Here is an 11,525-nt window from a genome sequence, read left to right on the forward strand (position 1 = left end):
AATGAGATTGCAAACAGGTTTTAACACATCATTCTGAAGAGAATCCTAAATATAGTTTAGGGAATGAGGAATGTGCAGTAACATGGCTTCAACTTCAAACCTGCCTTGTGCTTAATTCCTGGTGGAAAGCCTTTGTCTACAGGCCATACATACTGAATAAAGGGTGAATAGAATCCCAAAACATTAAGTTTTGCATTGCTATTCATGTTGGGGAAAGGGGGACTACATGGAGGAGATATTGAAGTTGGGGGATAGGAAGCTGGCTACAGTGGGAAGCAGGGAGAGAGGAAAACCCAGTTTTCTGTTTCACTGTAGTTAGAATCCAGGCCATTATGACTTAAAATTGTTATATTTATTTTAACGCTTCCAGAATTTGTAGCTTATAAAAAGTTTTCCTGGACTAAAATTAGATTCAGAACATAAGTTATCTGGAGAGAGAAATGCATCTTCATCTCTAGCAACTTAATTACTAAAAAGAAGCTTACCGTTGTATCTGAAACTTCAGACTGCACATCTATGTTTAGCGATGTGCTCTCAGCTACAGAACCAGATCCCACAGCTGAATCTATAGTCCGACCATCCTCCTCCTCATTTTCTCTAGCCTGGAATATTTTAGTGGCATAAACAAAAAACTACATAAATGGGGTAAAGGGAACATTAAGGGGAAAATATGCTACGTTTTATATTCATCCCCCGTACTATTTTCTCACACCATTTGAAAAAGGCATTTAAGCTTTCCAACTTACAAGCATCTTCTGCAAAAATTTTAGGTATGATTTCTCCTGTTCCTTTAGATGATCTATGAGATGTGACAAGCGTTCCACGTTAGCAGATCTCTCATTTTTCTCAACTAGATCATCTCGCATGGAACTGGCTTTTGCAATATAGTCACGAATTTGAATTAGTCTGCTCACAATCTGAAAGTCAAAAAAACAGTAGAGTCTATACAATAATGCTTTAAACTGGTAAAATAGATGGCAATCCTGCATTTTAATTTAAAAATGTTTACGGTATTTAAAATGCTACATAAATAAATTGAACCAGTCCAATTGCTTAACATCCGTTTTTTACTAGCAAGACTTGCTTAAATGAGTGTCCAGGCCTCTAGATGAAAACCATGTTTCAACTGAATACATTCTTAAAAAAAGAAAAGTGTAATACATCCATGGCATGCAAGCTCTCTCTCTCTCTCTCTAGTTTCTCAGCTTACATTTGCCTTATGTTCATAATAAACCTTCAAGAAAAAAATACTATTTTAAGGAGCACTCATTAAATATTTCATTAAAAGATCTTTTTCAATATGAATTGGATAATTTAACCACTAATATCACCTGACTACTGTCCACTGCTGGTTCACCTCTTCCATCTTCTTCAATAGAGACAGGACAATTCTGTAACAAATCCTTACTCAAGGCAGCTGTAAATAAGTCTTTATATTGCGATGATCCCCCAGTTTCTTGTGTCTGAGAACTTGTTGCAGCATCTTTGCCTTTGTTAGTATTAATCTGCAGTGACAGGAAGTTGAATGGCTTTCTGCTTTCATTAAGCTGGCGTTTGTTGTTAGCAGCTGTTGCTCTGCCCTGAGAATCACTTCCAATGCTTCTCTACATAAGAGTGAAAGACCACAAAATGACTTACAGCTTTCTTTCAAACACTTCTCCAGTTAAGAAATTCTGTGGGGTTCTTCTGGATAAAAAAAATGAATGACCATTTTTCCTCCCAGAGAAATGAATTGAGTTGCATTGAGTTGAGATTAAAGAATTCATTATTATGGCAAAACAACATTGTAGAGAATAGTCATATATCCTCCAAGTTCTCCCAGCTTAAGCTTTGACCCCATCCTCCTATTCCTATTTTCTTCATTCCCTTCCTGCTAATATGAAAGGAGTGGGGACAGAGTTGAGTTCAATCACTACCCAGGCCCCATATCTTCTGACTTGTAGCCAATGTAACACCTTGCAGTGAGATCCAGAATTGGGGGAATCCCCCCCCTGTGTTTGTGCATTTGTGTGTGTACATAAAATACTCGAACCCAAGATCATCCAATGAGGTGGAATGGTGGGAGACTCAGAACAGATTTATTCATGTAGCCCATGGTTACTAAACACATAATTAGTTATTACAAACTGTAGTGATGGCTGCCAACTTGATTGGTTTTAAAAAGGGGATTGGATAAATTCATGAAGGCTAAGGCTACCATACTGATGACTTCACCTCCAGTATCAAAAGCAAAATGCTTCTGAATGCCAGTTACAGAAGAACGTAAGTGGGAGAAAGTTTTTGCTCCCATGTCCTGCTTGTGAGCTTCCTATAGGCATCTGGTTGGTCAGTGTGAGACTAGATCAACAATTTTTATGCTGTTAACTGTAGGTTTCCTCTATCTGCAGTAGAGAACACAACAAGGTACTTGAACAGAGGAGCAGCAGAGGATCCAGTTGGCTCATTTCCTACCTACACATGAAGTCTAAGAGTTATGAAGATAGTGTCTATAGCCATAACTGGAAAATATGGAGAGAGGCAAGCAATGCTGTCACGCTTGCTCAGAAGCTAACAGCTGCCCAAGTGCCTGACAGTGGACTTTGCAGCTGACCTTTTCTCTGCTCTTGTCAGACAGGATTAAAATTTAGCTGCAAAGCGCACAGCAGGGCGCTTGGGCTCATGCTAGCTTCTGCACCTCCTTCCTGCCTCTCTACAGAAGTGAGACAGTGGCCAGACACCTGAGCTTCCTAACTTGGAAACCAGGGAGGCCACCCAGGTCACTTTAGTAAAAACAAAGTACATACCTGATCTAAATCACTGAAGTTTATTCTTTGTTTAAGTTTTTCAAGTTCTGCCTGCTCTGGAACAGACATTTGGGTAATGTATCTTGTATGAGGGAAAGTATGAGGAGTCTTGGACTTTTTCCGTCCAATTCCTGGTGTTGATTCTGGTGAGATGTCATTAGTAAGTCTTGTTTCACTTTCACCGGTAACCTTTTTCCTGTTTTTTTCTGAAGATCTGTTGGGTCTCTTTGGCTGACCACCCCAACCCTTAAAAATCAAACAAAGAAACAAAACCACGTACACCATCGTTAAAGAAAAACGATTACTTAAAATTCATGATTCTTCCCAATACCACACAAATTGCCTATTTATTTTTTAAAAATTACTTCCATTTTAAAGCAAGTGTTCAGCATGCTGCAATCTACCAGCATTTTTAAACAACACTGTGAAACTGATTTCAAGCATACACTTTAATATTTATATAGTTTTCGTAGAAGCATCATATATCCTTAAAACTGCCTGTGGAACCCACTTGTCAATACAGGCAATCCTCGTTTTGTGCAGGGGTTATGTTCCGAATCCCCGCATGCGTCGGCAAAGCACACACAAGTCCACTCTGCCCCTTCTCTGTTCTGCCCCTTTTAACGTATTGGGCCCACTTCCAGGTCCAGCGCCATCCGCTATAGCGCACCATTCGGATGTGCATAAATCAGTCATTGCCTGTATCTAGAAGAGCTTAATATTCATTTTTTGTTCTTGTTTTTATTTCGTATTTTTCTCTTGTGAACCATGATGAGATAAACAGATGAAGGGTGGTATACAAATTAATAATAAGTATTAACAGAAATTAGTGCTATACCGTGTTGTTTAATCGATCATCAAGGCTCTCATTGCTCCAGCCAGGTAAGTCACGATCATCCATTCCTTCTTCAAAAGGGCTGCCTCCTGCTGCCATGTTGTTATTCACCACTAAAAAAACAGATACCATTATAAGACAAATCCACTTTAAAAGGGCCACATTTCAAGTCTGTACTAAATGCTGGACACTGGGTAAGTCAGATATAACAGGAAACAATTGTCTCTTCCTATGTGAGTGAGTGTGCACATGTCCTGGGATCACACAGGCTAGTTCATGTCGCCTTCACACGGTTCATTATTTCTGAACCAGCCCTGGTCTCTAATGTTTGGTTCTGCACACTAAACTTGATACAGTATTTGTTTGTTTCCATACTAAGCTTATTTCACATACAAGAATGAGTTGATTCAGTGGATGCAGCATTTTTAACAAATGCAGATTTATATAGAAATAAATTCCAATCCACCATCTTTAATGGCACTTACTCCCAAAGTAAGTGAATATAGGGTCATTCCACGTCAGTTCAACGCCGTCATGCCACCCACCGCCTCGGATTTTGATGAAACTTGGTGTACAACCTTCCCTTATGGTTGAAAGGAACCCCCTTAAATTTTTCCCCTCTATCTCAAACTGTTTAAATTTTATAGCACTTCAAAGTTTTGTGAAATCTGTGTTTCTGTTCCTCTTGAGATCCTCGACCTTGTGTGCATTATATATTTTTTCTCCATAACCAATGATCAGATCTCTTTGAAATTTTACACAGAGTTCAGTAACATGATGAGGATTTCAGGAAAAAACACACCAGCACTAAAATGATTTTATAAATGCCTAAAAAAATGTATAAATGTAGATTTTTGGTGGAAAAATGAGGTTTAGAAAACCTACATTTTCAGTGTGAGGGCACTACGGAATCCAATGTCTTTGATGGTGAAAATTATTGCAAATATGTTTTTTACTTGCTTTTCCAGCTAGCCCATTCTTGTTCACCTTCCAAGTGGCTATTTTCAGATGAATCCTCTTATAAAAGCTTTGTTGCCCTGACATCCTCTTAATTTCCAGAAAGACTAAGAGATTGCACATAGGCTGGCACTAATATCCTGTACAAGTCTGTGATTCCTCACTAAACAGTCAAGCAAAAGCTATGCTAAGTGGAAATTAATAAAGGGCCATATAACAAGTTTACAGTACTTTCAATCGGTACCAAACTCACAGAATGCACTCTGAATTTCCATCTTCCAGTTTGTTTTGACAGAGGAAAACTGACTAAATCACAGAGCCCTGATCCTAAAACACTTGCAGTACAATCCTAAACATGTTTACTCAAAAGTAATTTCTGCTGGGTTCAATGGGGCTTACTCCCATGTAAGCATACATAAGAATGCAGCCTTAAAACCCTATTAAAATTAAAGCTTAATGCACGTAACAGTGCAATGCCAGGATCCAGCAGGGAGAGCTGGAAAGTTTAAGGTGCTGTAGAGCATACTATTGGGTACAAAAAAAACCCATGTCCAAAGTGTTCGCTCAACAACAGATATCACAAAGCCAAAACAAGTATGGTGAATTTTCCTATAAGATCCATCCATATTTGAAATGTAACACAGATACAGCACAATTCAATACCCCAAACTGCAGTCATGAAATATGGACAGCAATGTAAGATCAAATTATGCAAAGTAAGAGTCCTATAAGCAGATGGCAACATCTAAGGTCAGCCTCAATAACTCTTTTGTCCACCAATGTCACACACACAAAGGTGCATAAGTAAAATGTCAGCAGAGAAAAGCTATCCTGATAACCTTTGGCTGAAATCCTATGCATACTTTCAAGAGATTTGGGGTTGGACAGGAGAGGATTAATGGATCCAGGAGACTGCCTTAACAGTCAGAGGTGGAGGTAGGTGCTCAGGGAGCGTCCCGGGGGGTGCTGCCCACAGCGAGCATCCCAGGGCAGTGGCACAGTAATGTCACCCCCCTCAGGGATGACACCTGGGGTGGGCCGCACCCAACGCACCCCCATTTCTCCCCCATTGTTAACAGTCCTCGCAATGTTGCCAAGTATCTCCTTTGCTAGGGAACTAACAGGTAAATGGCCCACAACAGACTGTTCTGGAAGCTTGAAAGCCATCTCTATCAAGTCCCTAGCCTGGGCAATGGGGCAAGATGTCTGTAAAGGAGAATGATAGGTTGCCATTTGAGTCAGGCTGAGAAGAAAAGAGCTGAGCTCTGAACTCTGTAAACTAACAGCCTCTGGGGTGCCTGCTGCCTCCTAGAGATCTAATGTGAGAGAAGTGGACTTCAGGTTGAGTGTTCCTGATGTATCTTTGTACAACCTGCATTTTTGTAAATAGATGCAAATATTGCAAAATACAGTGATCTCCTTTCAAAGGAGGCTAAATACTGGAAAGCACTGCACCCTCAAACTTACTAGGAAATGAACACAACTGAACTCAAGGATCAGGCTGTCAATGACCCCAAATTCTTGCTCCCTTTTGAATCCGTCTGCCCCCTTACATTAGAAATTATCTTCCACATATGATATGTCCTATGGTTATCACAGGAATGAAAAGACAGTGAGGCACTGTCGTTCTTGCCTGATCAATAACACAAGTATCATTTGCAACTGGCAAAAAAACACTGTTCTATACTCTAAAACAACTAATAGTCTTTCCCAGTTGGCCTGACTTGCTAGATATTTTGCATTCACCTTATATCAGCCCAATTTACAGCCACCCTCAGCTCTCAAAAGAAAAACAATTCAAAGACGCACATGCATTTAAAACTGTTTTCATTAATTTTGAAACAGGAAGAACTTCTTAGATCTCGCTAAGATTTTTTAAATTTTTACTGTTATAGTATTTTCCATAATTGTAGAGCAGATTCAAGCAACAAGATCTGTTGTACGTTACTGTGATGACATACAGAGGGCTATTATTATTATTATTTAAATGTGTATACCGCCCTTCATCCTAAGATGGCAAGGTGGTTGCCTAGCAAACTCTGTAAACAACCTCAGGACAAAGAAGGCAGCAGCCAAGTTGCAATCTTGCAACTGGCTTGTTCTATGTATAAAGTAGGAAAGGTAACAAAAGGTATGCAGCTTTAAACTTGAAGTACTGGTTTGCACTTCTGATAGAAAAGTCTACACAGACCAGGCACTGCTGCATAACTTGTACTCATGTGAACCAACCTGTGATCTTTGGATGAAGGGTAGCATACAATTTAATAAATAATAATTGAATTGCAGAGTTGTAAGGGACCCTGAGGATCATCAAGTCCAACCCCCTGCAATGCAGGAATATGCACCTGTCCCATACAGGGATTGAACCTGCAACGTTGGCATTATTAGCACCATGCTCTAACCAAATAAACTCTCCAGGCTATAGTAATATATAACTAAATTTTGGCTACCATTGGGAAGCACTGAAGCTGGACTACAGCCACCCAAACAAGCCTCTTGCTATAAGAAGCTTGCAGTTAAGCGTATATAATGGCATACTGCTTCCTAAATTTCAGTTCTGGCAGTTTTAGCAGAACCACCAATGAAAGCAGCAGCACAGGGGACAGCTTTAAGATGCCATGGTTAACAAGAAGCACCTACCCTAACCAGTTTCAGAAACTCAGATATGAAAATTGGGAGCTAAATGGTATCTTAAACCTAGGTTATGGTAGCAACAACGGAATGTCTAGGCACTTTTTTTTAAACAAGAATACAAAGCTGAAAATGAATGAAGTGCAGCTAAAATATTATGTTCATTTCCCACATGGTCTGGTCCTTCCCCTGCCCTCCCCAGTAATATTCTTAAGAGGGTCTATTCTCCAGTCTTCAGAGAGTAGCTGGAAGTGGGGAGGCAGAAAAAGGTCCTCTTTTCCTTCCACTCTGCTGTTTTAATCTGAAATCTTAGGCCCAGAGCTCAGACTGTGAATGACATCCCGGTCGCAAAACTCTGCCTGAAACAATGGGAGTTTCAAACGCAGACCCAGACACAATTCTTTGGCCAGGTCAACCGCAGCTCACGACCCTCCGAGTTAATCATAAGGCCCAGCCCCTTTCCCCTATTATTACCGAGACTGGGAAACAACCTGGGATGGATTCTCCCCCCCCCCCCCATTACAGCGGCGGACCTAAACCCAGTTCCCTAAAAGGCAGCAATCGTAAGGAAACGATCTTAGCCGAGCCCTTACCCGCGGCCGGCGCTGTGCAGGCCCGGTCAGGCAGAGAACCGAGCCCCGAGCTCTTCTTCCAACCACGGCCGCCCCAGCGCGACTGCCGATTCCTCCTTACCTGCCGCTTCTCGGGGGCGGGGTCAGAAAGACGGTTGGAGGGGCGGAGCCAGGGGCTCAGAAATCCCCGCTCCTGCCTCGAGAACGGCGGCAAAGTCCCGATCGCGGCAGAGAGAGGATGGAGGAGGAGGAGCAAAGCAGGGGGGCGGGTCCCGAACGACCCAAGCGGCCTGGCTTCGGGCCAATTTGGAAAGAGAACACTCCGTCTCCTTGGAGACAAGGCACCCCCTCTCAACGAGGCGCAGGGGGCGGAGCCTACCAAGGGCGCCGCGCGGGGCTCTGGAGGTGGAGCGGTGGACACGCCCCCCTCCGCACCAGCGCGCGCGGTTCCTGAGGCGCGCGCTCCCTCAGGCAGGCCCACAGAGGCACCCCTCCCCATGATAACACGCGCGCGCTCTTTTTGTTTTGCCTCCCGTTATCTCCCACCTCAGGGGGCTGCTCGTTTTGAGGGGGTAAAGGGCGCAGCCGAACCTCGCCGCCTTCCGTCCTTCTCGGCCGGCAGCTCCCGCCGGCGTCCTCGTTCCATAAACGGAGCGGGAGGGTGTTTACATGACGGGGTCCCCCCCTCACATCCCCGTTCCAACGGCCGTCCCCGCCGCCATCTTGGTGAAAGGAAGGCGGCGGACGGATACGTACCGTTACTTAGCCGCCCCTCCGCCGGGGAAAAAAGAGATGCTTGTCCGCCGTCGGCTCGCCTTCTCTTATCTCTTCCCCGCCCCCTCCTCCTCCTCGTCCCCTCCCCCGGGTCACGTGGCCCGGTCCTCCTGAGGCTACGCTTCTTCCTCGACGGGCGTTAAAGAGGCGGAGGCGGCGGAGGGGCCGCCTCGAGCGAGACTCGCGCGCTCGAACTACGTTTCCCAGAGCGCAGCGCGCGCGCGCGGCCCCCTCGCGAACCGCCCGCCGGCCTCCCCTCGAGTGAGTCGGGAGCGTAGTTCGAGCCTGTGTGGCAGAGCGCGTTGCATTGTGGGATATCGGGCTTTCGTGAGGAGAATCGTTCGACTTGCTGAGGAGCCTTTTCAAAGTGCACGGATGCTAAGTCTCCTTGCTAAGTATCGGGCTGCCAATTGCGGTGGTTCTGCAATAGGTTTTCGCATTGGCTGATAAAATTGCTGCGTTTCTCTTGTGTTTCTCCTTTCTGAAACCGCGGATTCAATAGACAGGAGCAGAATCACCGGTTACTAGCAATACCGTATACATCTTCTAACGGAGATGCTACCTTTGGGCATGGTTGAATTGTTTCCACTCTTTTCTCCTGGTCCATCAGGGCTGAGCTCGCTGACTGGCAGGAAGGGAAGAAAGGTGGAACTTTTATTTTATTTATTGAATTTATATACTGCCCTACACCTGGAGGCCACAAATGCAATTTACACACACAATCTGTATTCAAAAAGCAGAATAGCACCATATATGTAATCATTTTTTTAAAAAAGGTAAAGGACCTCTGTACGGTTAAGTCCAGTCAAAGGTGGCTATGAGGTGCGACGCTCATTTCGTTTTCTTAACTTTCTTTAAGGGCTTAGAGGCTCACTTTTAAAAAACAAAAACATGGCACACAACCTCAGTCTCTGAACAGTGCAAGATTGCTCAGTTGCCTACCCAGGGTTCAGTTTCTTGGAATGAGGGACAGCTGAGACGGTGGGGTCTTTATTGTACACCTTTAGGTGCCAGGTAAAAAATGTTCATTTTTAACCAGGCCTTTGGTTGATTCAGTTGACATCGTATGCCCTTTTAAGATGGGGTGTGTGTTATTGGGTTGTTTGTTTTTATTTTTATGTATTTTGTGGTTTTATATTTCAATTTTGTTCTGTGAACCGCCCTGAGACCTCCAGGTATAGGGCGGTATATAAATTCAATTAATAAGTGGTTTATTTACCTATTATTATTAGTAGTAGTAGTAGTAGTAGTATCATCCATAGATGCCACCTGAGCCTACGGTGGAGGGTTTCCTGTGCCTTCTGGCACAAAACCACTTCATTTGTTAGATTAAAGACCTTCAGTAGCATCTTTCTCACCAAGGAACTGCCCTGCCTGGCTTGTGGGAATCCTTCACTGGATTTTAACCCAGGCTTAGGCCCACAAGGGGACGCGGGTAGCGCTGTGGGTTTGGCGCTGTGGGTTAAACCACAGAGCCTAGGACTTGCCGATCAGGAGGTCGGCGGTTCGAATCCCCACTACAGGGTGAGCTCCCGTTGCTCGGTCCCTGCTCCTGCCAACCAAGCAGTTCAAAAGCATGTCAAAGTGCAAGTAGATAAATAGGTACCGCTCCGGCGGGAAGGTGAACGGCGTTTCCGTGCGCTGCTCTGGTTCGCCAGAAGCAGCTTAGTCATGCTGGCCACATGACCTGGAAGCTGTATGCCGGCTCCCTCGGCCAATAAAGCGAGATGAGCGCCGCAACCCCAGAGTCGGCCACGACTGGATCTAATGGTCAGGGGTCCCTTTACCTTTACCCTTTAAGGCCCACAGGGATGCAAGTGGCGCTGTGGTCTAAACCACTAAGCCTCTTGGGCTTGCTGATCAGAACCTAGCAGTTTGAAAGCACGTCAAAAAGTGCAAGTAGATAAATAGGTACTGCTCCATCGGGAAGGTAACATTTTAACACTTATTCTTTATCAAGCCATGATTAATCTTGAGCAGATTAAATGCGATTCTGTATTGTGCCAGTATAAAAAATCCATCTGCCCAGCAGGTGGCAGAATAACGTAAGGAAACTACATGTTTATTTATTAAAATATTATTGAGAGTTTATAGATTGTACAAAGTTATTATGTTCTTGTAAGTTTCATTTCTGATATGTTCTGTATCTTAAGACTACACATTAAATAGATTTTTGGCACCCAAAAGACAGACTGAGAACTTGGGTCCCAATCCCATGCATGGCAGTGACACTGCAGCACTTCAGAAAGCAAAGCTATTCTGTTCTTGAGGTTCCTGTAAATAAAATTTAAAAACAAAGGATTTTCCTAATAACCTTTCTGAAAGCCTCATCTTTTCTCAGGTTTACCCTTGGACTGAACATTTTAAAAATCTGTCATTGTCTGTAGGGAGATAAAGGAGGAGAAAGGGGACAAGTTAAATTTAAAATTGGTTCTTGAACTCTTAAGTGTCTTTATCTACATGCTGGCTTGAAATATTTCTAGGGAATTTCACCTTTCAGACTAATTGGTTTCTGTGAACCTTACTGTAAAATGGTTGTTCCTAAATAAGGTGGGGAAGCGGAAGAGGGAAGACATAAACCCTTTCATCAGCCTGAATACATCCTGTTCCAGAATGGACTTTATCCAAAGAATGCAGGCAGGAGTATGTGAGGTTTCAAACAACCGTTGATCAGACAAAGTAAGGACAAGTTCTGTAAAACGTTTAAATCTTTTGCACACTTACATTACCAGAAAGTTACCTAATGAAGAATAAAAAAAAAATCCTTCCAGTAACACCTTAAAGACCAACTAAGTTAGTTCTTGGTATGAACTTTCGTGTGCATGCACACTTATCTGAAGAAGTGTGCATGCACACGAAAGCTCATACCAAGAACTCACTTAGTTGGTCTTTAAGGTGCTACTGGAAGGAATTTTTTTTGTTTTGACTATGGCAGACCAACATGGCTACCTATCTCTAATGAAGAATGTTTCT

At 43.3% G+C, this 11,525-nt stretch overlaps 1 protein-coding gene across 41 annotated transcripts in view; it reads right to left on the reverse strand.

The window, feature by feature from the left end:
* Positions 1-8,863, reverse strand: part of PCM1 (pericentriolar material 1) — a 44,755-nt gene extending 35,892 nt beyond the window's left edge. For 8 of the 41 annotated variants that reach the window (XR_014568043.1, XM_083755239.1, XM_083755241.1 and 5 more), the window contains exons 1-6: positions 8,535-8,820; positions 3,622-3,731; positions 2,784-3,029; positions 1,332-1,604; positions 747-917; positions 486-602 (exon numbers count right to left, since the gene is read on the reverse strand). Coding sequence is in view for 40 of the 41 variants with exons in the window: in XM_083755239.1 (XP_083611365.1) it covers positions 486-602; positions 747-917; positions 1,332-1,604; positions 2,784-3,029; positions 3,622-3,717 (903 nt within the window). In the remaining variant the exon portion in view is untranslated. Of the gene's footprint in view, positions 1-485; positions 603-746; positions 918-1,331; positions 1,605-2,783; positions 3,030-3,621; positions 3,732-7,799; positions 8,070-8,324 lie in introns of those variants that run through there. The other 33 variants (XM_083755254.1, XM_083755249.1, XM_083755245.1 and 30 more) reach the window with 19 other exon arrangements.
* Between the last annotated feature and the right edge of the window lie 2,662 nt (positions 8,864-11,525).

Source organism: Podarcis gaigeae (genome assembly GCF_964106915.1).
Source record: "Podarcis gaigeae genome assembly, chromosome: 9".
In the NCBI taxonomy this organism is placed as follows: Eukaryota; Metazoa; Chordata; class Lepidosauria; order Squamata; family Lacertidae; genus Podarcis; species Podarcis gaigeae.